Source organism: Zootermopsis nevadensis, unplaced genomic scaffold (assembly GCF_977971745.1).
Source record: "Zootermopsis nevadensis isolate Lab colony 2312 unplaced genomic scaffold, Znev_1.0 Znev_ptg000022l, whole genome shotgun sequence".
Lineage (NCBI taxonomy): Eukaryota > Metazoa > Arthropoda > Insecta > Blattodea > Termopsidae > Zootermopsis > Zootermopsis nevadensis.
The window spans coordinates 26641917-26666205 of record NW_028259154.1 but is presented as its reverse complement, the minus strand read 5'-3'; the positions used below and the strand labels follow the sequence as shown (position 1 = coordinate 26666205).

Genomic DNA, 24289 nt, shown 5'->3' with positions numbered 1-24289 from the left:
CGGGCCAAGAAGGTGGTATTCTATCACAGTCTGTTCTGCCATTCAAAATATAAAGGATATGCTTGAATAAAAGAATTTGTTTCTTGCATGCGAAATGCATAAAACCGAGACAATGGCATGGTCGGTTACATTGTTTCTGTTCTAAACGGTCTGTACTGGGTTAGGCTGTGGTCTTGCATCACAAAGCAGGATCTACACCTGCTAGCGGAAAGCCGGAAATGGTGATGGGGACGAAGGAGTGATTGATTCATCTGATTATGGCTGTGCTGTGGATGTTATTTTGTAATGTTTTGTTTTAGTTACGTAGGGAGTACTGTCTGTGTACTGATCATGATAGTGGTGAGGACGAAGTATGAATCTGTCGTCGTAAAACCATTTTCGATATATGAGGCATTCTAGTTTGTATCTTACGAAACTGAAAGTGGTGTTTACTATGATTCGTAATCATGGTTATGTTGATTCTCAATATAATTAACCGATCTTTCAATGAAAAGTATTTCACTTGAAGCAGCGTAACAGCGTGTGAACGTGTTAGTAGGGCACTAATCCATTAGTGAGCCTAATTAAGTATATTCATTTGCATACCGATGATAGTTTCTATAAACTCAGATGTTAGAGGCCTGTCAGAAATGGCCAGGGTCCAATTGTTTTAGACTTGATGCCAGCATTACATCGATCTAGTTAATTGTATAACATCTAGCAATGCGAAAAGAAAGGGAGCCCGAATTAAGTGTGGACTGTAATTAGGTCGTACATGGTTTACATAATTGTGATTGGGTCGAATTTAAGTCACATTGGTAAGGACTGCATTCAAATGCGTGAATGATAGTTTGACTGAACTGTGTAATTTTTATCACTAATTCTGGTATGCGGAGTTACTGTACATGTAAATCATTTTGATTCAGCCTGGAACTGATGGAATTGGTAGTACATGTTTTGTGAAGTTATTAATTGTATAGAACATGGGCAGAAGCAAGCTGATGTTTGGATAGAGATGGCTCTTAAAATTAAAGAGAAACACCATTTTGTTTATAATGTTCACCATAACTGCACTGAAGATGCAGCCTGCAATTATATCAAGAGAAAATGTATAGTTCTCAGAAGTTGCAATTGTATTGTACATATGTCTTTGGATTTATTTTCATCCATCTAGATCAGCCACTGGTAACGTTGCAGTGAAAACGTTTCGAGTAGAAACTATGAGAAGTTCTCTAGAATTTTTTAGACAAAGAGACTAATTTAGCAGAGGGAAGTATAACAACATGGATGAATGGACACTGAATGATTTACTGGAATGTTCCGTTTGCCTCGAACGTCTGGACACTTCAAGTAAAGTACTGCCATGTCAGCACACATTCTGTAAGAAATGTTTAGAAGAGATAGTGAGTACTCACAAGGAACTTCGATGCCCTGAATGTCGCATTCTTGTTGATGTAAAAATAGAAGACTTGCCACCTAATGTACTCCTAATGCGAATTCTTGAGGGAATGCGTAATGCAGCTCCCAAGAAGCGCAGTGCTATACCAAATCGCTTGCAGGGTGGTCTCTTCCCTCCAAGTTCAGTTCAGCATATGGCATCACTGCAGCAACAGCAACAGGTGCCTACCCATACAGCGACAATATCATCCCCAGAAACCAGAGTACACACAGTTCCCAAGCAGCATGTGATACAGCCAAGTCAGCCGTATGCCAGAGCGATATATGATTACCTCTCAAATGAACCAGGGTAAGAAAAGAAAATTATATGTTCAAGATGCTGGGATGTATTTTGTTTTGGTGATTAGTTCTTTTAAAAATGTATCTGCAGAATATTTCACATTTATAGAGAACAAACAACAATTATGGGTATGGTTCTTTAGTGGAAGAAGTGTGGTTTCTGCAGCCTCCATTTCATCTTACATGTAGAATAACAAGAACTCTCAAGAAAATGTATTATACTGTGCCAAGTTTAATATTTACACTGCCTGAAATTGCTTCTATTTATTTTAATAACTAAACATTAAAATGAGGAATGCAGATCATTGTAATATTAAAATACTCATAATTACATAATTTGTGGCATATGTAATTATTGTTTGAATAAAAGGCACACTGCAAAATGAATGGAGTTGTGATGACTCAAACTAGAAATTATTTATTTTGCAGTGATCTGTGCTTTAAGAAGGGAGATATAATCTTGCTGCGTAAGAAGATTGATAGTAACTGGTATCATGGCGAGAGTGGCGGAAACCACGGAGTCTTTCCTCTTACATATGTGCAGGTTTGTTAAGAAAGGAAATGCGTTACTGTTGTAAGATTTGAGGTTTTCATGGCGATGTGAATATTGATTATTTTCTGGGTTCTTCCATGTAGCTTTCTGGCTGTATCCCAACATTTCAGAGGATCTGAGGAATGTTGGCACACACCCAGAATACTTCATGCTGCAGCAACCCAGAAGATCATTGATAAATTGGGATTGTTTAATTTACAGTAATAAGGGTACCATCATTTGGTATTTTGTATTATGCATCTTTTATGCACAAACAAATATACCTGACAGACCGACTTTCATTCCCTGCTGTAAGCAACAGAATCAGTGCACGGTGGGGATGGGTGACTGCTCAAATATGAATCCACTTTGTGGTTGCTGTCTGCACAAACAGGGAAGAAGGCGGTTCCAAGACTGACTTATATATTTATATGTATAGAGACAGTGAATGTGTGAAATGTTGGTTTTTAAACTCAAGTTTGACATGGATTGTCCACCCAAGAAGGTTTTAGTGCTTTTATTTGCCATTAAATTTTTAAATCTGACTTGCAAGTTGTTTACACATTGGAATGAGTTATTTGTTCAGAATGGTTGTGGGACTCACATTTGTCAGTATAAAGGGCAGCTGTTACCTAATTTTCCACATTAACTACAACCATAAAAGACTGTCATTAGTGTTTGTTATATATGATAACTCTCAAACTGTTCCATTCAATGAATGTCCAGAGCCTCGTTGTTTTGAGTGCCAGAATGTTGAGACAAAACGATGGCTTGGTACGCAATTAATTTTTACAGGTTATTACACCACTGCCAAGTCATATTCCACAGTGCAAAGCTCAGTATGACTTCCGAATGACAAATGATGATGAAGAAGGCTGCCTAACCTTTAACAAGGTACTGTCAATATGCTGTTCTTTATGTGTTATAGTTTATTATTTATTAGTTTAGTATAATTTTCTGCATCTGTTTGCATTTTCTTACAGAAACAAAGGAATGGTTAAAATATACACATATTTAGACTCATGAAAAAATTATTATTGTTTAGGGTCCCTTGACAGAAATTCTGTGTGCATGTTTGTCTCCGTCATGTTCCACCCATATGATCCTTGATTTGACTACTCAAATAGAATTGGTGAACAGTTCAGGCTGTGAAGCTCATTATGATATAATTTTATGTATTCTCATGTTACTTGCACTTGCCAAAATATCCGTGTTCTTCCCGTAGCGTATAACATTATATAAACTTATATTTTTTATCCCTCCTACCCAGGGTTTGAAGTGATAAGCAATTAATGCTGACATGATGTTGGGCAGTTGAGTAAAAATCTTAGTAATAAATGCACGTTAGTATGTTGCATGTTGTTGATTTATGATTGACATTATAATTATTTAACATAAAGTAACATTGCTCTTATTAATGTTTTCAGGGTGAAGTTATCACAGTAATTCGCCGTGTTGATGAGAACTGGGCAGAAGGGAAGCTTGGAGATCGTATTGGAATCTTTCCGTTGGCTTTTGTTGAGCTGAACAGTGTGGCACGAGCCCTCATGAAGCTTTCTACGAAGTAAGGAAGATGCATTGATCAGATAATAATCTTAACTTTACTATGAACAGTACAAATTATTTATGTTGTTACTTTACTGCCATAAGATATGAGAATATAATAACAGGAGTGACATCAGAGAATATGATAATACAAGTGAAAAGAAAAATGAAAGGTCATGCCCCTTTAAAAGTACTGCTTGAACAACAAAAAAGGGAATGACATTTTACGCTGTGGACTTCCAGTTAAGTCATTTTTATAGGATCTGAGGTTTTCATGGAAGCGAGTACTAATGTGGCTGTCTTCTGGGTAGAAGTGTGTCGCCCTGGTGATAGAGGCAGCAAGGACCTCTGAATCATCGCTAAACTTCTACCAGACTTCACGGCACTACAACCCAGAACACAGCCATCGTCAGATCTTATTTTTGACCTTATTCTTTTTTTGCGTAGGATTTATTTTGACTTTTATATGTTCATGTGTTTTTTTAAAGTGCAGGCTTTATTTGTATACGAAGAACTGGACATTAAGTTTGTTGTGTCCCTTATCTGGCTTAGAAAACTTCATGATCTTCAGTTTGTTGTGTGTGTGTGCGCGCGTGCATGGGCGTGCTCCTACAAGACTGCTTGGCGTCATACCCCAGGAAATCACAGTCCACAAATTCATTGTTATTGTTATTGTTACAGTTCCCAACCTGGTCCATCACGGGTTGCTCCACCCACACCAACTTCAGAAGATACGACGCCACTGATCCCAACAGATCACACCCGTACTGTTGCTAATTCTCACTCATCACAGCATCATGGTGTTGCAGTAAATCTAGGTGAGATGTTACGTTAGATATAATTTGAGAGGTTGGTTCATATGAGACAACACAAATTTGCTGATGTTTGCAGAAATTGAAAGCTGATGCAAAGCACTATTTAATGTGTAATGATACATGAACATAGTCCTCAGGAAAATATTGGTCTCCAGTGGGAGTAAGAATCCGTAGGCTGGGGAAAATGCCGTAATGAGAGATTCATAATTAGTATTCTTCAGCAAATATTTTCACAGTAATTTAATCAAGAAGGATGAGATGGGTAGGGCATGTGGTGTTTAGTAGAAGACATGAAAAATGGATACAAAGTTTTGATTGGAAATTCTGAAACCACTGAGCCGGCATAGATCAGTCAGTATAGAGACTGACTATGGACTGGACGACCGGTGTTTGATCCCTGACGGGCAGAGGATATTTCCTCTAGCTTCTGCGTCCAGACCGGTTGTGGGGCCCACCCAGCCTCCTATCGGATGGGTACCAGGGTCCTTTCCTGGGAGGAAAGTGCGGCTGGGGCGTAATGCTGACCACTCGCCCCCATCTAGTGACGAGGTCAAGAATGAGTAGGAGCTACACCCCTTTTCTTGTTATTTTGGGACACAACAATTTTTTTTGCTTTCAATATTTAAACTGATTGGAAGGTGGGGTTCCCACGTTTTAATCTGTATGCCATGTTTTGGGGCTGTATTTATGTCTTCCTGAATCCCTGCTTAGAAGATGAAGTAAGTTGCATACAATAATTTATATCTTTGCAGGAAATATAAGTGGCTCTGCTATCACACCCACTTCTCAGTCAGCGCACCAGCATCAGATTTCTAACACAGTTCCTCCAGTGGGGACTTCTGATTCAAGTTCAACTGTATCGTCAGCCTCATCTTCAACAACACCTAACACATCATCAAGCAACACGTCATCTAGTTCTAGCACGGCTCCATCATCTCCTACCTCGCCTCCCCCACCACGGATACCAGCTCCTGGCATCACTCTTCCTCCGCATAATGCGGTGGCTCCACCTCCCCCCAGGCCAGCACACAATCCTAATATCTCTCCAGGTACTCCTGCTCATCATGTCCCTCCTGCACAGCACAGAGAGAAACGTCACAGTTTCAGTGTGTTGCACACAGGACATCACCACCAGGCTTCTCATAGGTAATGCGGGGCAGTGCTTTTCAATACCAAATTAAGAAACTCGGAATAGCTATATATTTAATTAGAGGAACATTAACCTTATCCAGTTCATGGGTCTGTCATTGTAATTTTCCTTTACCAGACTTGCGACTCACAATGTGCTTTGGGTAGCTTGCATATGTTTTCTCGCTTTTGAATTTCCAGTTGCTAGTCTTGCTTTTTGGTTCTTCCGCTGTACCATACACGTTCCTAACAGGTTCTTTTATTCATGTATAAAATATCGTATTCTGTCACAGTGCTAATGTGCAAAGGTTCCATGAGCTTTTAAACAGAATAGCATCTAGCAGGAGAAAGCGATTTCAGAAGGTGAACTTTGAGAGGTTATTTGTGATTTTGGTATTGATATTTATGTTCACGATCTGTTAGGACATAGTGAAGATGTTAAACGACAAATGGTGAATGTAAAGGTGGGGATGTAGTGAAGAAATTAATTGTTGCAATTAAGAATATGAAATTTTGTATGAAGATTTTAAGGTATTAATTTTTAGTGCCTGTATGTGAAGAGCCCTTTATTTTTTGCAGACACTCAGCTGAGATTTTAAGTCCTACAGAAACAACACAAGACTGTCTGACTGCAGAACAAACCCTACAGTCGCAGGTTAGTCACCTTATTGTGGAGACAGGCTCATCTAAATTTTAAGAAGTGAGAAATTTGAGGATGGAGACAAAAATTATAAACAGGGAAATTAAATTAAATCAAGCTTTAAAAAATCTCACAATTGTATTTCTTAAAATGAAAATATTCAAACATTTGAATAGGTTTAAATGTTTGTCAGGTCTTAAAGGCACGCATTGTCATACAGTATTTGAATGAGGTTACGTAGACGAGGGTTCAGGAGGTTCCTTTGATGGTATTCTAGATGGGAGGCAGTGGTGAACTGCTTCAACGGCAAGGTAGCCAGCGACACCGACGGTCAGGAAGTAGTGACACAACAGGGAGTGGATTGACTCCACCTCCACCGCAGGGGGCTCCACACCATAGTTCAACAACTCAATTGCCTGCACCTTATACTGCGCTATATCCATACAAGCCCCACAAAGCTGATGAACTTGAATTGAAGAAGGGAGCCATATATATGGTGACTGAAAGGTGTCAGGATGGTTGGTTCAAAGGCACTTCCATTCGTACGCAGAAGTGTGGAGTATTTCCTGGAAATTATGTTACACCTGCCAGGTATGTACCACTGTCAGTGGTGTGTTGATGTTACAGGAATAATTTATTTATTTTTGCATTTAATCTGCTTGGGTGGCAGTGACAGCTGGAGATTATATATTATGAAAATATATTGTGATATTATATTATATTAGATGTCATTACAGCAGTCAGTCCTTGTCTTCAGAACATAATTTTTTTGTGTTACACAATTTGTGTGTGCATGCGTGTGTGTAAACCCCCCCCCCCCCCCCCTGCACTTTTGCTTTTACTTGAATATTTCATCATGAAGAGTTCCAGAGATGTGCAGCTTCTAAACCATGAGTTTTATAGTCTGAAGATACAGCATTCCACCCTCCACCCCCACACCAGTTTTAGCTACAATCTGAGTGTTCAGAAAATTCAGTAATTACCCATAAACATCTTCCAACAGGGCCGTAACGAGTGGGCAGGCACAACTGCGTAGTCTTGCTCGTGGTTCGAACAGCTCATCCATAGCACCACAGCAGGGTAGTGGTAGCAGTAGTGGCTCACCTCGTAACAATCCTGCAGCTTCAACTCCACCCGTTGAACCACGTAGTTTCACTCGTGTTGGCAGTAATAAGCAGGGTTCCTCTCCACTCATGTACAGTCCTCGTAACAGTCAACAAAGTCACAATAGTAAGTTATTTCGTAATTAAATTAATTCATTTTGAGTTCCTAAGTTTGTGAGAGAATGATTATCAGGTTTGTTCCTTCTGCACCAAAGGGTATTTCTTATTTATGTTTCAGCTCTTGGTACTAGTGTGATGACATCACAGGTTCCTCCAGAACTTCCTCCACGATCATCCAGCCCAGGACACAGCAGTCCTTCTATTTCCTTGTCTCAGCACCATGGCTCCACATCCGTATCTCCTTCGTCTCATCACGGTTCAGTCATCTCGTCATCTTGGCATGGCCAACAGCCTCAGCAGCCTGGAACTTTGGGCTTAGACCTAACTTCAAACTCGGCTCCAGTCACTCTTGGTCGCAGTCATAGTGCTGTAATGGCGACTGGCAGCACTGCATCTCATGGTTTTGATGCTTCGGTCAGTACGTTGGGGCGCAGCGCTGTAGGCCAGGGACTGGTGCACATGTCAACAACTGTTGCGCCACCACCAAATGTATCTGTTACGGCTGTGAGCAGTAGATCTTCAGATAAGGTATAAAAAATCAACCTTTATCGGCCAAACCTTGTTGCTGATTTGTGGTTCAGCAGGCTGTTTGTTTATTGTTATTAATTTTATTCTTTCAATAAATCCCACAGACAACAATTTTGTTCATAAACGTGGGCATTGTACAGCTGTTTTGCCTGTCTCAATGTACCGTGCATTACGTGATCGGATTGGTATCAATTGTACAGGCAAAAGAAAAGAAACCAAAGGGAGGGCTAATGAGTCGTTTTACCAGCATGAAGAAGTCAAAATCTCCGCCACCTGCTACCTATTCAATGGATAATCCGGTGTTTGACGATGGGAGTACAGCTGTGAGTCCGCAACACCCTGTACATGTCAGGTAGGAAGGCATGCATGAAATCAAACATTATATACAGAATTCCTTTCTTTAACACTTTTCGGATTTTTTTGTACATGTGTATGTTTGTCGATATATTTAAATGTTGTGGCTCCGTCTTCTAACCGCATTTCTTGTTGTATGTGTGTGTGCGTGTGTCACACTTCTCAATAACCTGTTGCAGCAGGAATGTAAAATATTAAATTGTATCCTACTACCTAGTTTCATGACTTTCAGACTACTTCCGTATATCTGTGTACTCAGAAAGTGAACGTATTTCTTAGAAATAAGTATCCGTCTCACCTGTAACAAAGGATATGAAGCGCATAGTTAATAATTAAGCATGTATCAACAAAGTCTGAGGTGTTTTAACATTTCATATAAAATTTAATTTAAACATTTATTTAGGTAAAGAAGGAAACAACTCTCTCTGTCTCTCTAACGTGTAGCAACACGTAATGGATTATTATTGTGTTGCAAACTTTGGGTGATGACTGTAAATTTATGTCTTGTTGGAATGTGTTTATTCATAATTTGTAACACATACAAATGTAGAACTCTTTTCTCTCTTTCTCACTGTAAGTTATGTTCCTCTCAAGCCTGTGTACTTATACCTATAAAATTCTCTGTTGTTTTTACCTGGAGTTCATTATTTTTACTCCCTAATTCATTAATTGCTACCTGGCTTCTTTCCCTTTGTGTGCTTTATTATAAACTAATAACATGATTCCCATTCATTATGTGAAGAATTAATGAAATTCACTGTAGAGAATTTTCACATATGATCTGCAGATTGGGGATTTTTAATGTTCTTAATTTTAAAAACTATATTATTATAGGCTGCTTCTGTACTTAACAGTTATAGGTACTGTGTTTTGAACTTACGCTGGTGACCACGCTGTCTAAGGTGTGTGTCTTGATTGTTCTGTCACAGGGATCATGGATTCGAATTCTGCTTGAGGCATGAATGTTTGTCCTCATTTCTCTGTGTTGTGCTGCCTGGTGTGCATGGGCAATCTCCTCATCCATGGAGTCCTACCAACTGTCAAAAAACAGTCCCAAAACTGTTCTTTGACAACTCTAATGTCTTGAATTACCCAAGCAGTTTTCTGATCATAATACAAAACTAAGATTTCCAGGTTGATATTTGCCAAAAAAAATTAATTTGTATTATTATTGCTCATTTTTGAAACTGTCTGTTTTGGTGAATGGGTACCTTGCTGCTTACCAAACAAAACCTAACCTTGCACTGTGTGTTGTTAGTATGTTTGTGTATCCTTATGCCACTCGCAGGTCTGGCTCGTGTCCCAGTCAGCTTCTACAGGTTATGCCACTAGATGGTAGCACTGCACACCACCGCCTCTTTGGTTCCTCTGCTTCCTCGGGCTCACAGAGAATTAAACATAAAGACCAACGGCCCAATGTAGTGATGGCTAATCTGGCCCACTTTGGAAGGTTGGTTGTTTATTTTGTCTTAGGTTTGCTCCAATCCCTCCTTCAGAAATATGTTGCATTTTGCAAAGTTCATGTGACATCTTCGTTATGTTGGTAAATTCAATTAATGCGCCGATTGTGTCACCTCCTACTCCATCTCTGTCATTTTCAATATCACCATATTGCATATAGACTTAGTATTGTACATCAGTTCTTTTTCACATGTTAACATCCTTTGTGTTGTCAGATGTGTATGAGCATAATTCAATATTTATTTTGCTCAAAAATAAATAAATGTGTAAAATTATCTGTCTATTCAGTCATCCCTCACTTCCGTAAACCATTTTATTTTATAATTTGACCATTATTTTCCAGTAATGTGGGATGATAAGATATTCTAAACTGCTTGGTAGCAAACATTTCTCAAATTTAATCTGCTCTTTATTTTTCATGAACTTGGATTTTGATTTGTTCCTGTCATTCCCAAATATTTGAACTTTGTTTCCGAATTTTTAAGGATTTATTAGCTGTCGTGAGATACGATATTTGATTTTTAACAGTGTTTTGTTGTTTGTTTTTGCCTTTACAGATAATTTAAGATTGGAATTGTTTTGGTACTGCTTTTTGTCAGCGGCTAATATTATAATTTTGATAGGTCAAGTGATGTGACTGCCTGTGGTACTAGTGCGAATCATCGCAAGTCTAACTCATTAGATGCTGGAACTGGTGCAGACAGTGGAGGAGGAGGAAGGAAAACAAATAAACCTCTTGTTCCACCTGTAAGGGAAAGGTAAATAACTAAGAAACATATGATAGTAGGCATGCAAGGTTATACAACACAGCCCACTGTTGTATCTTCCTGCTCTTTGTATTGTGTGACAGTATCTTTCGTCATTATTTTGTTATGAGGATACTTCACACAGAACAGTCTGTTTGGATCTACACCCGTGCACTAAGATTCCTTTCCAAGGTGGCGCCTGATATGGTGAGAAGGAAAGACCTTGGTCCTGCTCTGAATCAAAGCTGTTGTCCAGCTTGTAGCGTGGTTACTGTATATAATGAGCTATCCCAGCTCCAAGCTGCATATTATACAACATTATGATGCAACCACCATATTTATAGTAGTCACTTGTGTGTTTTGAAATGTGCATCTGATGTGACCATTATTCAACAGATTTCGCTGCATCGTGCCTTATCCTCCAAACAGCGAATCCGAACTAGAGCTTTGGGTTGGTGATATTATTTATGTACACAAGAAACATGAGGATGGCTGGTACAAGGGAACGCAGCAACGCACAGGCCGCACCGGGCTGTTTCCAGCAAGTTTTGTGGAGGGTTGCTGAGATTCCCCACCATGCATGATGGAGTCTTGCATCTAACCCAGCCAAACAGCCAGCAGCAGGCAAAGTGTATGGAACGGGTTGCGGAGGCATGATGAAGTTGTGCATTGGGTTTCCGGTTGATTTGTACAGGTATCATTCTTTAAGCAGGTATGAAATATGTCATGATACACTGTTCATTTTCCACATGAAGAATTGGAAGTCGTGATGTGGCATAAATTGTTAGTATCAGCAAAGAAAGCTGTTCAACGGGTTTTTCTAGACCATCTCTGGTAAAAGTTTACAGTAAATAGGATCTGAAGGGGAAGAGGGTTAATTGATGTACTGCCAGAAATAAAAATGATTAATTTAAACTTTTGCCATTCACATGCATCTTTGGCAAGTGTTTGTTATAGACTAGTAACAGACAAAGGTGCCATTGAGACATAATTGCATGTTTCTTTTTGGATGCCAAGAAATAGCTATTTCTGTGTGTTCTGTTTAATAAATTATGTTGTTTTCAATGCAGTGTTTGTCTTCTGTGAATGAACGCTGAGTTTAATGATGTACCAGATTCGATTGGTATGAAATTTTTATACCATAAATGTTAAATACAGTGAGCCCATCAAAAGATCGGTTATAAAGTATTACTTGTAAGGGCAGATGAATTTACTTGAGCGTGAGCAGTCACAGGTGTGATCATTTGGTGTTTTTCTTTATTAATATGCAGATTTATTTTTTTAGAAAAATAAGTCTCAGTTGGTGCTCATTACGACATTCGTCTTGTTATTTCAGTGTGGTACTAATGGTCTGTTTACATAGAATAACACGACATCACATGGAAATTAATGTAGAAAAATTCAAAGGTATTGAATTTTAGGAAGTTGCGTATAAATATTTATTTATTGTTTTCTCTACCCTCCATTTCTCAAATTAGTAATGTTACCACAAGTCTGAACATTTTACTTTTCGTTGCCAAATATTTTTTTTTCTGTCCACACACGGGCTTTTGAATTGTGATTATTTGGTTTATTTGACTGCTGTCAGTAGGCCAAATGATGATAGTTATAACATTTTTACTTTACGTGTGTGGAAATTATAGTGATTTTACAGGTCTATGTACGTACAAGGTTAGAGTTGGCTTTACATAAGTTAAGATATGCACAGTCATGTATACTCTTGACATTTGTTTAAATACTATGTGTAAATATATTGTGTATTTTCAGATCCATATATGAACTTATATATCAACCAGTGTATATCACTGATGATGTTGAGTATGACTTTCAAATCAGGGTAATAAACCAAACTTTTCTGTATGATTCTCATACTGAGGACTGAGAAAGAACCAAAGGGAGTTGTATCTTGAAGTAATTTATCAGAGCTGGATAAATAATTTTGAACTTGTGCTGTACCGTAGTTCAGTAATAACATTTGAGTATTTATATGACCAACTTCACCATGTATAATGCTGATGATGGATCCCACAGAAATATATAAATATAAATTATGTTTATCCAGTGGAATCTTAAAGTCATTAATTTATGTGTTACTCGCACAAATACATTATTTCGTATGAAAGTTTTGTGAGCACATTGCAGCAGAGACTTTCCTTTCTATTCCTTTGCGTCAGCTCAGATACTCCCTTTCATGCTTTGTACCAGTCACTTCAGATTACAAATTGAACTAGTAGATTGTACGCTGTAGGAGACAATAATTATTGTTTCCAAGTAGAAGTATCTCTTTGAGTCATAGAATTCTAATGAAGCAAAATGACGGTTCAGTTTAATTTGCAAATTTTCACATAGTGCTTATAGCCGCAAAACAGGATTAGGGTTTCATAATAAATAATAAAATAGTTGTGAGGTTATTTGTAATAAAAACAAGTTGTATTTGTCTTCATATTTTTGTATAAAATACAGGTATTACTTGAAGTATGAATGAGGAGTAAAAATGTTTGTAAATTTTTTGTTGTTATTAAGTAACCTTATAGTAGTTGTGTATGCGAGTGTGGACGCACATGCCTGTGTGAGCATAATTTGGTTCTGCATGTTTTAAAGAAATGTTAACTTGTCATCTTTCAACCTAGTAATAGTACTTCTAGTTACCGAACTACTTCCAAAGATGGCATTATGTGTATAAACATGTGAAGATTATGTTAGTATGCATGGAAAATGAACAGTTAATATAGATATGGAATGTTGCAATTTAGTTTTGGTTATATTTATTTAGAACTCAGAACTGAATTTAAGCTTACCAACTTCTCTTGTACTACTTGCTCACTACATGTCTTAAAAGCCTGTAAATAACAATAGATATATTCTTTCATTCTTTATTGGCTCCGAAGCAATTCACCGTATAGATTTATTCTATATACTGCAGCAGATTATGCAATTTCTGTAGTTGTATGGACATAATATTCAGTTTATACAGTTCCACTTACCTATTTCATGAATTTGATGTATTGGGAAAATTCAAATTTATGTAATTTTAAACTTGTGTTCTGTGCAGTTGATTATTTAAATAATATTAAGTACTTGAGAATGTTGTGTATGTAAATTTTTTCATCAGTAATTTAATATTGAGGAGCATGGTATTTCATGCACCCACCTTTCAGTCAGTTACTACATAAAATTCAGGCATGTAGGATTTGACGTTTCCACAGCTTTTAGCCTGAAGATGGCTGTCTTCTGTGTTGTTGCTCTGTGTGGTCTGGTAAAAATTTACCGACGCCCTGATGATTGAGGCGGCAAGGACCTCTGAAATGTTGGTAAACTTCTACCAGACTGCATGGTGCAACAACCTGTAAGACAGCCATCTTTAAAATTCAGGCAGTCTGAATGTGCCAGGATTTAGGTATTTATTTTGTGTACAGTGAAATAGTACATGCAATTCATGGAAACCTATTTGAATGTCTCTGTATTAACTTTTGTACATTACTTATGATAACACATATTGTTACGGATGTGGGGCAGCGGTGTGTTAGGAATGCATTCTAAAGCCAGTTCATTAATAAATTAATATTACATTTGAATTTTCGATTATCTTGTCCACAGAATAGTGCATTTATGTATAATGCGTAGTAATTATGTTAAAAGTTGTGAGTAAATAAACTCAGCTGTGATTCAACATTAAAAGAAATTATTGCTACTTACATTGAAATAAATATACATTAAAATTTATTTTAACATGTCTGACAAAGATTTCATATAACAAAGAAGTCCTAATCTCCATTGAGGTACCGTTGTGTTTTTAAGTTAAAAATGTTACATTAAGAGCTGATATATAACAAAGTCTACAAATGTTGCCATGTGAGGCTGTATTGTTTCTGTAAAAATAGCTTTGTGCTAATGTTTTACACCGTTGTGAATTTGGGCTCTTGACATTTTATGTTCTGTCTTCTAGCATTGTCTTCATTTTATGTGGGTTAATGGACAAAATACCTCCAGTACCTTCTGTCTTCTAGCTTTCATTTTTTATTTCATCACACCTCTGTCCTTTTTTTGGGATCTCTTCTAGTACATGGCTGAACTATCCTGTTCTTGCGCACCTTATGTGTCTCTTTATTTTAATTCTGATGCTTTTCTCGGTGTCCTTTCTCTACCCTTTATTTTTATATGGTCAAACCAGTGTAGTCATTTCTCTTAACCTCTTAACAAATTTTGGATTCCAGTTTCTTCTCTAAAGTTGTAATTTCTAATTCTATCTCGTATTTTATGTGACATCTAAGTGTCACTATTCTTCTGTAATTCATATTTTTTATATACGAGGAAAAAGTGACTAAAATTTGTTTTTACGTTTTAAAGTGAAGGCTACCCCACCAAAGTGTTATTTATGTTACATTGTACCAAACTATATGAAACCTTAAGTTGTATATTGAGTCTGAGACATACTTGAATACTTAAATAATATATCTGCATAGAATATATTAAATTTCATGATCTGATTTTTCTTTATTTTACATGGGTATGTTCTGGTATTTATATTAAGAGTACTCATAAACGTGACGGGTCTGTCTGTAGATATTACAAAAGGCCTGGCTTATTGTAAAGTAGGAAGACTGCGTTTGGGAGGGAACTTGTTAAAATCAAAAGCCATGTCCTGTGTGCTGATTGGGGTGTTATCGGCTTCTCAGGCCATGCAAGCAAATACTAGGATAATGTCATCTTCTAAAGGATCTTACCCTGTTATTTCTGTAATACTTTACAGAAATGTTTATCACTTTACAACTTATCTGTGATTTGTTAAATTTTCTTTTGAAAGCTGATGCTTTTCCTCGGAAGTGAGCGTACCGTGAAATGAGGTAGTTACCTGCAGTGGCTTGAGATTTCTTGAACTTCGATTTTTTGCCACTAAAGTGGATCAGCTTTAACTCTGCACAGACATGCTTTCCTTGTTTTATTTTTTATTCAGTTTATCATTTAATTTTATAAAAATGTAATCCACCTCAGTGTTAAAGGGATGCAAATTCTTTACCTCAGTGGAGGGTGGTCCAGGAAGTTGCTGTTGTCAGACCATGTCCGTTACAGTATGACATGCCACCTTAACATTATCTTAATTAACTGAAAATCATCATGAATTTATGTGTATGTATACTGCCATAATTCACAATTTTCATGTGACATATATACCTAGCCTTTTATCACAAATTTGTTTAAATATACATTTAACTTTATATTTTAATAAAAGAAACTTTTGAAACAAACAGTTCTACAGTTGTTTGTATGACAAACGTCAGTGTAGAACAAAACATGCACTACTGCCATTTCTGTGTTTTATGAGGATGTCTACAAGGGTCGATCAAAAAGTAATACTCTCTGTTCTTTATTTTATACTCATGAACATAATGCCATATGTAATGACCTCTACTGAAGATAGTTATTTTTAAGTTTGGTGTGTGTTTTTGTCAGCAGTTTTCTTTAGCATTAAATACGCATATGTGTTCTTGAAATTTCTAAAAATGTTCCTCTTCATCCTCCTAGGCCACTATGACGGCATTTTTTAGTGTATTATCATCACGCCTGCATAATTGTACTCTTTTTGAAATTATTGAAGTATACAGATTGGTATCTCACCTTTGGCAACTGAATGTACAGGAAATGTATTTTGTTTTGAGTCCATGCCAAGTTTTGCTATTTTCTAATCTAGTTACCACCTGATGAATCAAACTGTAACTACACAAAACTGTTTATGGACTAGTACTTGATATAATTATCATTTACATATTGTAGTGACTTAAGGACACACATGTAGATTGGCCCTTGTATATTTCAGTAACAGTGAACTAAATTCATTTGCTGCATTTCTTTACAAAATGTTTAGATGGAGTTAATTCTGTATTGCAGTTAATTAAAGAAATTTTTTGTCCTTTTGCCTGAGCTGGGAGACAGAAAATGGTTGATCTAACTACACTCTGGAAGGTCAAAATTGATTTCCCCGTCTATTTAGAAGAATTAAGGATGTATATTAACTTGACAGACAGCTCATAACAAAAAAACATTAAAACCATTTCAATAAAGAAATGCAGTAAATTCTTTGATTAATATAAATATAGTTTCATCTTATAAACCGTGGGTATTACTGTGTAGGATTTGAGGTTTTTACGGCGGTGAGTTTGAAGATTGCTGTCTTCTGGGTTGTTGCAGGGCCCTGATGACAGAGGCAGCATGACCTCTGAAACATTGGTGGAACTCTACCAGACCGCATGGCGCAACAACCCAGAAGACAGAAATCTTCATGGGTATTTCTCTTTGGTCCTATGCTATACTAATATTTAACAGAGAACTCTTTGTAATGTGTTGTGAAACCTTTAAGAATACTATTATAATTACAGTATACATTACTATCAAAGTGTGAAAGCTGTGGAGCCATGAACTGTATTGTTTTGAGGCAGTGATATATTTGGTCCACACTTTGTGCCTCACAGTCACAAAATAACGTATAGTGGAATATGAGATGAATATTTTACAAGTAATGTGTGTGACGTGTGTTCATAAGTTCTAATTGTATTTATGTAGGGATGGGTGATAGACAAAAGTAGTAAGTTTACAAGTGTGAATTAATAATAACAATAATATAAATAAGGCACATATATTGAAATTGATTTAAATTGTGATGTTTACATCGTAACATATCAGTTCATAGTGTGTTTTTTTTTGTCATGCTCGTTTGGCAGAAGAGGACATTTTTCCTGCTCTTTGTTGTTTATTTACCTGTACTCTAGTGCCATGCTCCTGTGCTGTAATTTTAATTTATTTGAGTTAAAGACTGTGACTCATATTGTTCAGGATGTAGTTGTTTTTGTAAAGTTATTGTACTTTATAACACTGTTATGTTACATTCTTACAACATAAAGTTTCATGCAGAATTTGACAGCACTGTAGCATATCAGACTTTCTATTCTTTGCTGAATGAGACTGTGTTGTGTGATACAGTTTTGTCATTACGTTCTTGTGTGCAAAACCTTGTATGTGGAGCTTCCTTCATGGATCATTTTGTTGGTTTACTTTCTTTATTGAGGAAGTGGATTCAAATCCGTTTTTAGTGGCATATATTTTTAGTCACCTTCACGTCCTAATCATATCTTGGAATTTATGTTTCTATTTAAATTATACTAATGTAGTTGATGGGAGAAAAAAATTTGGCATCGTGTTGAACTGTAACTTTGCATTGAGTATGTAACTATGGTAAAAACACATTCATATAAACTTCAAAAATTCATGATTACATTTGAGAAGTCTAAACATTTCTGACCAGTAATTGGGTACTCCTTCAGTTGGTCTGTTGCTACAGATAAATGTATGAAAAATGTATTTGACAGGCAAACTGTGTGGTACACCACGGAAGCAGTGTATTTCAGTCCTAGGTCATATGTGGGGAATGTTTAATGCTTGCATTGTTTACATTTCATAAACATGTAGTTATAAATAAATTTCTGTCATCAGAATATTTCTCAATTTGATGATGTGTAGGCCAAAGAATCAAAGTGCCTCTGATACTTTGTCATGTATTTCTTCCTCCAGTTAATACACATAGAGAATTTGTGAAACTTTAATTGAGAATTGTGTTCAACGTAGGAGTTTGAACTATTTTATGATATAGATCTTTACAATTTTGTTGAAATTATTTTCATCATATAAAATAAAATAGCAGCCACAAGAATGTTATGTTTACTTACTTAACAGAATGAAATGTGGACAATGATAAAACTGCAGGGAAGCAAAATATACCATGTACCCACTTTGGTCTGAAGTGGCATTAATCTGTAGGTCCCCTCTGCTGGCCAACATGCTTATGTTTGCCCTATCTTTGGAGTGACAAATTCTGTCATATGCATGCCCCCACCTCAAAAATGGACTCTGGGACTTGCCTACAGTTGTCAGAGGCCACGAAAGATCATGAACCATTGAAATTGGGTATTAGATACTAACCAGATGATTCCTGATTTTGTGTGATGACTAGATGTTCTTTATATCAATTGTATCATACTGCCATATGCATGTACAGTAAGTGGATTTTGTGTTCATTTTTTGAAGAATGCAGTTAGAAGTTTGGCTTTGTTTCCTAAATATATGAAGTAATAATCAGTATTTGTACCTATATTCACAGTTTCAGAAAACCTCTAATGATTTGTATGTATGTAATTTGGTTTTAGCTTAGAATTTTTGAGACTGTTTTTTAAAGTCACCGTCTTCCATTCTGGAGTCATTGTAACAACCATAACTTGTCTTGTTTCATTTTTGTGCTGCTGATACCAGATTTTCACATTTTCAGGAATTACTACTATTAACATCTGCACCATGAAGATGTATGGGGCAGTGAAGGTATACTCCATACTTTTTTTTGTATATGTGTGTGTGTGTATCTTGGCACTAATTAAAGGATGAGTGGTGAGCTTTACCTCCAGCCACCTAAGTCCTGTTGAAGGTACCCATTACAAAAGTGGCTGGTTGATGCCCATAGCCAATATGGATGTCATGGAGAATTACAAAGCTCCTGCTTCTGCTGGGAATTTAACCCTGATAATCCATCAAATAGCAAGTCATTGTTTATGTAGGTATGAAATCTTGATCCTTCAAGTGGTATGTTGAGTTAATGGAAATTGTGTTTTTGTTTGCAGGACAGTGGATGAAGATTATTTGCTATGGCTCTAGTATGCAACAGAATAACATGCTTATTTTAAGAAAAGTGAGAAAATAATTGCTTAAGTAAAGAAAGAGCAGGATAAAACAAGCTGTGGAGGAAAAGGAAGGAATTAGGGATAGGAGGTGTAAGATGTTTAGGGAGTTTTAAAATTAGTGCCTATTTTGATGGTGGGGAATGTGTGTTCCATTGGGTACAAATTGGTTTTACTTCTATCTCAAAAGCTTGTTTTAATTAGATTTCTTTTATTGTCGTGCAGAACCAATTATGCTCTTTAAGTAACAATGTTTCCTAATGGAACGTATACCGAGATCTCTGCGTTACTCGCCACAGCTGAGACTTTGGAATGACTACAATAACTTTGTAGAAATACTGTAAATGTCTTTAAACATTTGTATCATTGTCTGATATTAATAAATCCTCAGTTCATGCAAATTATTGCCTTATTTTTACATTATTACGTGGATAATTTGAAAAGTTATAGAATCGTGAATGAAGTTCCTCATGAACAGCAAAGGACGCTATTCCCATAATTCTCTGTAGTTTTATCCGTCGCATCGTAGTTCAGTTGAGGGAAGACCATGGCGGAGGTGTTTAAAATAGGCGACTTAGTGTGGTAAGTTTAAGTGGCAAATATTGCTGTTGTGGGTGAATTTAATTTGTATGTCTTAATGTAGGTTCTTCTCTGCTTGTTCACTAACTGGTTCGTTTTATTTCAGGGCGAAAATGAAAGGGTTTTCTCCTTGGCCAGGCCGGGTGAGTACTGCAAATGTTACACACTGTTACAGTGGAACCGTTAAGTAGCCTGCCAGTACCATTAGCATGTCAGAATGGTGCAAAGGTCTCATTATAGACAATTTCAGAGAGACATAATGCTGGTTTTAATGAAACATATGTTTAAATTAGAATATGCTGTGTTTATGTATAACATAAATTGCTGTACGTATGAGGAATGTAAACAAACAGCAGTTGATCTGTTGAGAACAGGAATTCATACTTGTAGGTTAGGAAAGTATGAAATACGTCTAAAACTGAGAGATTAACATGCAGTTTTATGTTGTGAACTTCAGACAATTTTTAATACATGCTTCATGTAATTGTTTAATGAGATGTGTGTGCTAAACCAACTTTTTTAGTGTATTATATGTGATCCCGTGAACATTGAAATGAGCTTAAATTTTTTTGCTAGAAAATGTAGGTGCAATAGGCATCCTGCGCCGTGCTTGATTTCCAGATTCAGGAGTTATGCAAAAGTTGAGCATACCAGGTAATGCACATAACAATTAAAAAAGAATGGTGTCAAAGAAATTGTAGACTTCAGCTTCAGATTACATTTGTTTATAATGACACCTGGTGTTTAAATGTTTAGTAGCTTGTCAGAATAGAATTATTTACATTCTGTTGATATTTCATAATACTAAAAAAGGATGTGAAATGTTATAATATGCATACAGTGCTTTGCATACATATATAATAATTTATACCAGTATACATTTTTCAACATAGTTGTTTGAATAGTTTCAAGACTTTTGACCAATGTGTTATGAAATGTTCCACAGGAACCTAGGCACAGATGAGAGGATAATATTAAAATGCATCTCAAAGTAATTATGTGGGAGGGTGTGGACTGACTTAATTTGGCTCAAGATACAGTCAGGTTGTGGGGTGTTGGTGAATACAGTAGTTACACTTTGGGTTCCATAAAAAAGAGGGAATTTTTTGACTAGCTGGGTAACTGTTGGGTTGTCAAAGACTTTACTCTGTGAGTTAGTCTACTTGACCTATACGAAGTCATGACATAGTTTTTTCAAGTTTCTCCTAGCAAATGCTGGTTCATAATATTAGGCCATGAATGCTTGGATGATTCGCCCCTTTTTTCCTTACCCTAACCTGAGGATGGAGACAGATCCAGTCTGTATTTTTTAAACAGGTAACCCAGAGGAACAGTATCCAAAGTAGCAGTCAGTTGAGTTGTATACAGTTATAAATATTCACATGAAATGCAGAGACACCTTTGCGTTGTTTTGTGCTATGGTGCTTTGTCTCGTGAGAGGGGAAGTTTGCAGTTTTAACAGTAGTATTGTAGAACAGGCTGTTGATTTTCCTCTGCATTGTCCATCTTTAAATATTCCCAGATGATTAAAATTACAACACTATGAATTAAACTGACATTACTTTTCTTCTAATCATCTTATGTTCACCAATGTGTGTAATGAGATGTGCTGGGAATCTACGCCCTGTGTAATGTATTAATAATTCATGCTGCTCCTATTCATAACAGAAGCACAGCTGGGCTTAGGGCTTGGTGTCCTGCTTTTGTAGAACATTCGAGATTTGAACTTTTGTCATCATTTAAGTCAGTGGACAGTCAGACAGTTGCAATACAAATAATAATTGTGGCAGACAAATTGGATGATCGGGCGGCAGACATTGCAAACTGAAACACAACAAGACGTATTCTTATACGTGTACACTAGTGGTAGTTGTACACAGTTCTAAATCAGTAATTTATATTAATATAAATTTATCATTTTTATTAACCTTTACAAGTGATGTAAACTTTGAAAGGAAAGGAACTCGTGATTTCTTGTTGGAACATCTTGTTTCCAAATAAGACATGGTATCAAAACACTAGCTTTTGTGTAAAAAAAAAAACTAGTAAATTTCCCATCAAAGTATTATCACACTGTCATAAATATCCCAATAAACCCCAGAGTCTTTTAACAGCATATTCATAAATACTATCCCTTAAGGTCCAGTATCTCTGAACAGCAGTTGATCACCAACCAACCAGTATACCCACATTTGCTTATTGTGTAGATAAATTTTCACTCTCCTAATGACCTCTTCAATTTAATGTATACAATTTGTATTTGAATAATGTATTTCCAATTCTAGATATAATTTTGTCTGACTTGGTTAATCTCTTGCTTTCAAATTGAAGCCCACTTTAGACCAACATTTGTGATTGTTAGTTACCAATAAATAATAAATTACCATTTTTCATGACAGTATGATCTTAAATGTCATTTTATTGATTAATGATTACCTAATCAATAGAGATTTTAAATGGTTGATAGACCAACAATTTTAAGCACTGTGAAGCAGGTAACTTACTTGTTTCTGATGAATTTTTATTATCATTAGTTTCAGTTTACTAGACCGTGTTCGCCATTTTGGCATTCCTTAGAACTCAACATTTTAGAGGCGCTGTTTCTGCCGTAGGGGGAACGTAATCTGAAGGGCCTGTTTGTAGGAGCTAGTCTGAAGTAGTCTTTCAGTGAGATCCTTCACAGGTTGAGCACTGCTAATACAAAATCCAATGTCTGTATTTGGAGCCCATCACACACTAATCTTTTCTTGCTAGTGTACAAATGCAGCTTGTCATTGTTTTTTTGTTTTATGAATAAAAAGCTGTATATGAAAGTATTGATCAGCCAGCAGCAGCTTCTTATATGTTGTGGCAAATTAGTGATGTGCTTAGATGCAATGGTGCGTTGTGTTAGATCGATACTGTAGTTCATTGTTGAGAGATTTGTCACTTATCGAACGTTCAGAGTGACTCTACGAGGAACAAGTGAATGCCTGATTCCAAATGCTATCCCTCTTATTGGTGCTGTTGGACAAGAACATTAGGCTCATGAGTTGGCTTTATGTAGGCTATTTACACAACAAACAGCTGTGCTGCTCATCTGATGATGGAGAACCTTTAACATTTATATTTCTTGAAGCAAGTAACTGAGACACCAGGTTGTTTATTTGTCATGGAACTCTGAATATTAAGGATAATATAACACTTCCATATAAATTAGGGCTTTTCTGATCAACTGGACACAGGTATAAGGAGTAATCCCAGTTCAGATTGATCCTATACTAAGAAAACTGTATAATTATAATTTGCATTGAGAGTCATGTGATAAGGAGATGTGAAATAACTTCTTTCTTAATTTGTTTGATAATGTATTAATAAGACATCAGCATTTATAGTTTTTCCATATCAATGAAGAGAGGGTCGCATATTTGCTAGTTTCGATCATCATTTTGTCTTGCTGTGCATTTTTTTTATAGTGACACTCAGTGGTGTTTAATAATAGGATGATTGATGGACAAGATGTCTGATTTCAAGTGCTGCCTTCTCATTTGTGTGGAGAGTCTGAGGAAACCCACAAAAGCTCTGAATACAAAGCAGAAATGCTAACATTTGTCAATGACATCTAATATCTGTTGTGAATTTTTATTCCAATCCAGAAGATGGATGTAACAGGGAATTTGATGTTTGAGTGAATTTCACTTGTTTCTTTAAGAGCCTCACTTTGGTAGAGTTGTGTTAGGTCTTCATCAGAAATAAAGGCTGAACTGTGGTTAAATAAGGACCACCAGGGGTTCTTGCATTTGGTAGGACCATGTAAATTGAATGTGATGATTAACGTTCCTTTTTATCTGTAGTATGACTGTCTTTGGTATCTTCACCTATTTGATTCACCTTTATTTATAGGTGTCAAACCCAACCAAAGATTTGAAAAGACCTGCTGCCAAGAAACAAGCCTTGCATTGCATATTCTTCTTTGGCACAAATAATTAGTAAGTATAAATTTATAGGTTAGGATTAGTGTTTGCACTACACATAATTTAATGGTATATTGCTGTTTTTTTTATATTAATTCTTTCGTTGAACATTGTAATTATACCAAATTAATTATTTTTCCAGTGCCTGGATTGAAGAAAGTCAGATAAAGCCATATTTTGAATTTAAAGATCAACTTATCAAATCAAATAAATCAGGAGCATTCAAGGATGCACTTCATGCAATTGAAGATTTTATAAAAAGTAATGGGGATGTAAGTATGTGTTTAAGTTTTCTTAACTGCTTGTCAACTTAACTCTGTTCCTTCGAATCCTTTCGTTTACATTCAGAGCT

At 36.4% G+C, this 24289-nt stretch overlaps 2 protein-coding genes across 7 annotated transcripts in view; both read left to right on the top strand.

Moving 5' to 3' along the window:
* The first annotated feature begins 22 nt into the window (after positions 1 to 22).
* Positions 23 to 17698, top strand: POSH (SH3 domain containing ring finger posh). 6 transcript variants are annotated; one of them, XR_015536398.1, is made up of 15 exons: positions 23 to 1726; positions 2146 to 2260; positions 3044 to 3142; positions 3676 to 3812; positions 4475 to 4611; positions 5361 to 5754; positions 6316 to 6391; positions 6654 to 6967; positions 7380 to 7606; positions 7718 to 8127; positions 8328 to 8479; positions 9770 to 9931; positions 10566 to 10700; positions 11085 to 11382; positions 16875 to 17698. XR_015536398.1 is itself a non-coding variant. In XM_022081882.2 (15 exons), exons 2-15 carry the CDS (start codon positions 1263 to 1265, stop codon positions 11251 to 11253), a joined length of 2991 nt encoding a protein of 996 aa, XP_021937574.2. In that variant the 5' UTR covers positions 23 to 339; positions 1154 to 1262; the 3' UTR covers positions 11254 to 17698. The 6 variants fall into 6 exon arrangements, 4 of the variants coding, with proteins under 4 accessions (XP_021937574.2, XP_021937573.2, XP_021937572.2 ...); XR_015536397.1 differs by having other exon boundaries at positions 11085 to 11400; XM_022081882.2 differs by having other exon boundaries at positions 23 to 339; positions 1154 to 1726; positions 11085 to 17698.
* Positions 17699 to 19890: 2192 nt separating this feature from the next.
* The window catches only part of Ndf (Nucleosome-destabilizing factor), a 40762-nt gene continuing 36363 nt past the window's right edge, over positions 19891 to 24289 (top strand). Inside the window, exons 1-4 of the mRNA XM_022081877.2 lie at positions 19891 to 19987; positions 20091 to 20127; positions 23867 to 23952; positions 24080 to 24209. Of these exons, the coding sequence (XP_021937569.1) occupies positions 19953 to 19987; positions 20091 to 20127; positions 23867 to 23952; positions 24080 to 24209 (288 nt within the window). The 5' untranslated portion in view covers positions 19891 to 19952. The remainder of the gene's footprint in view (positions 19988 to 20090; positions 20128 to 23866; positions 23953 to 24079; positions 24210 to 24289) is intronic.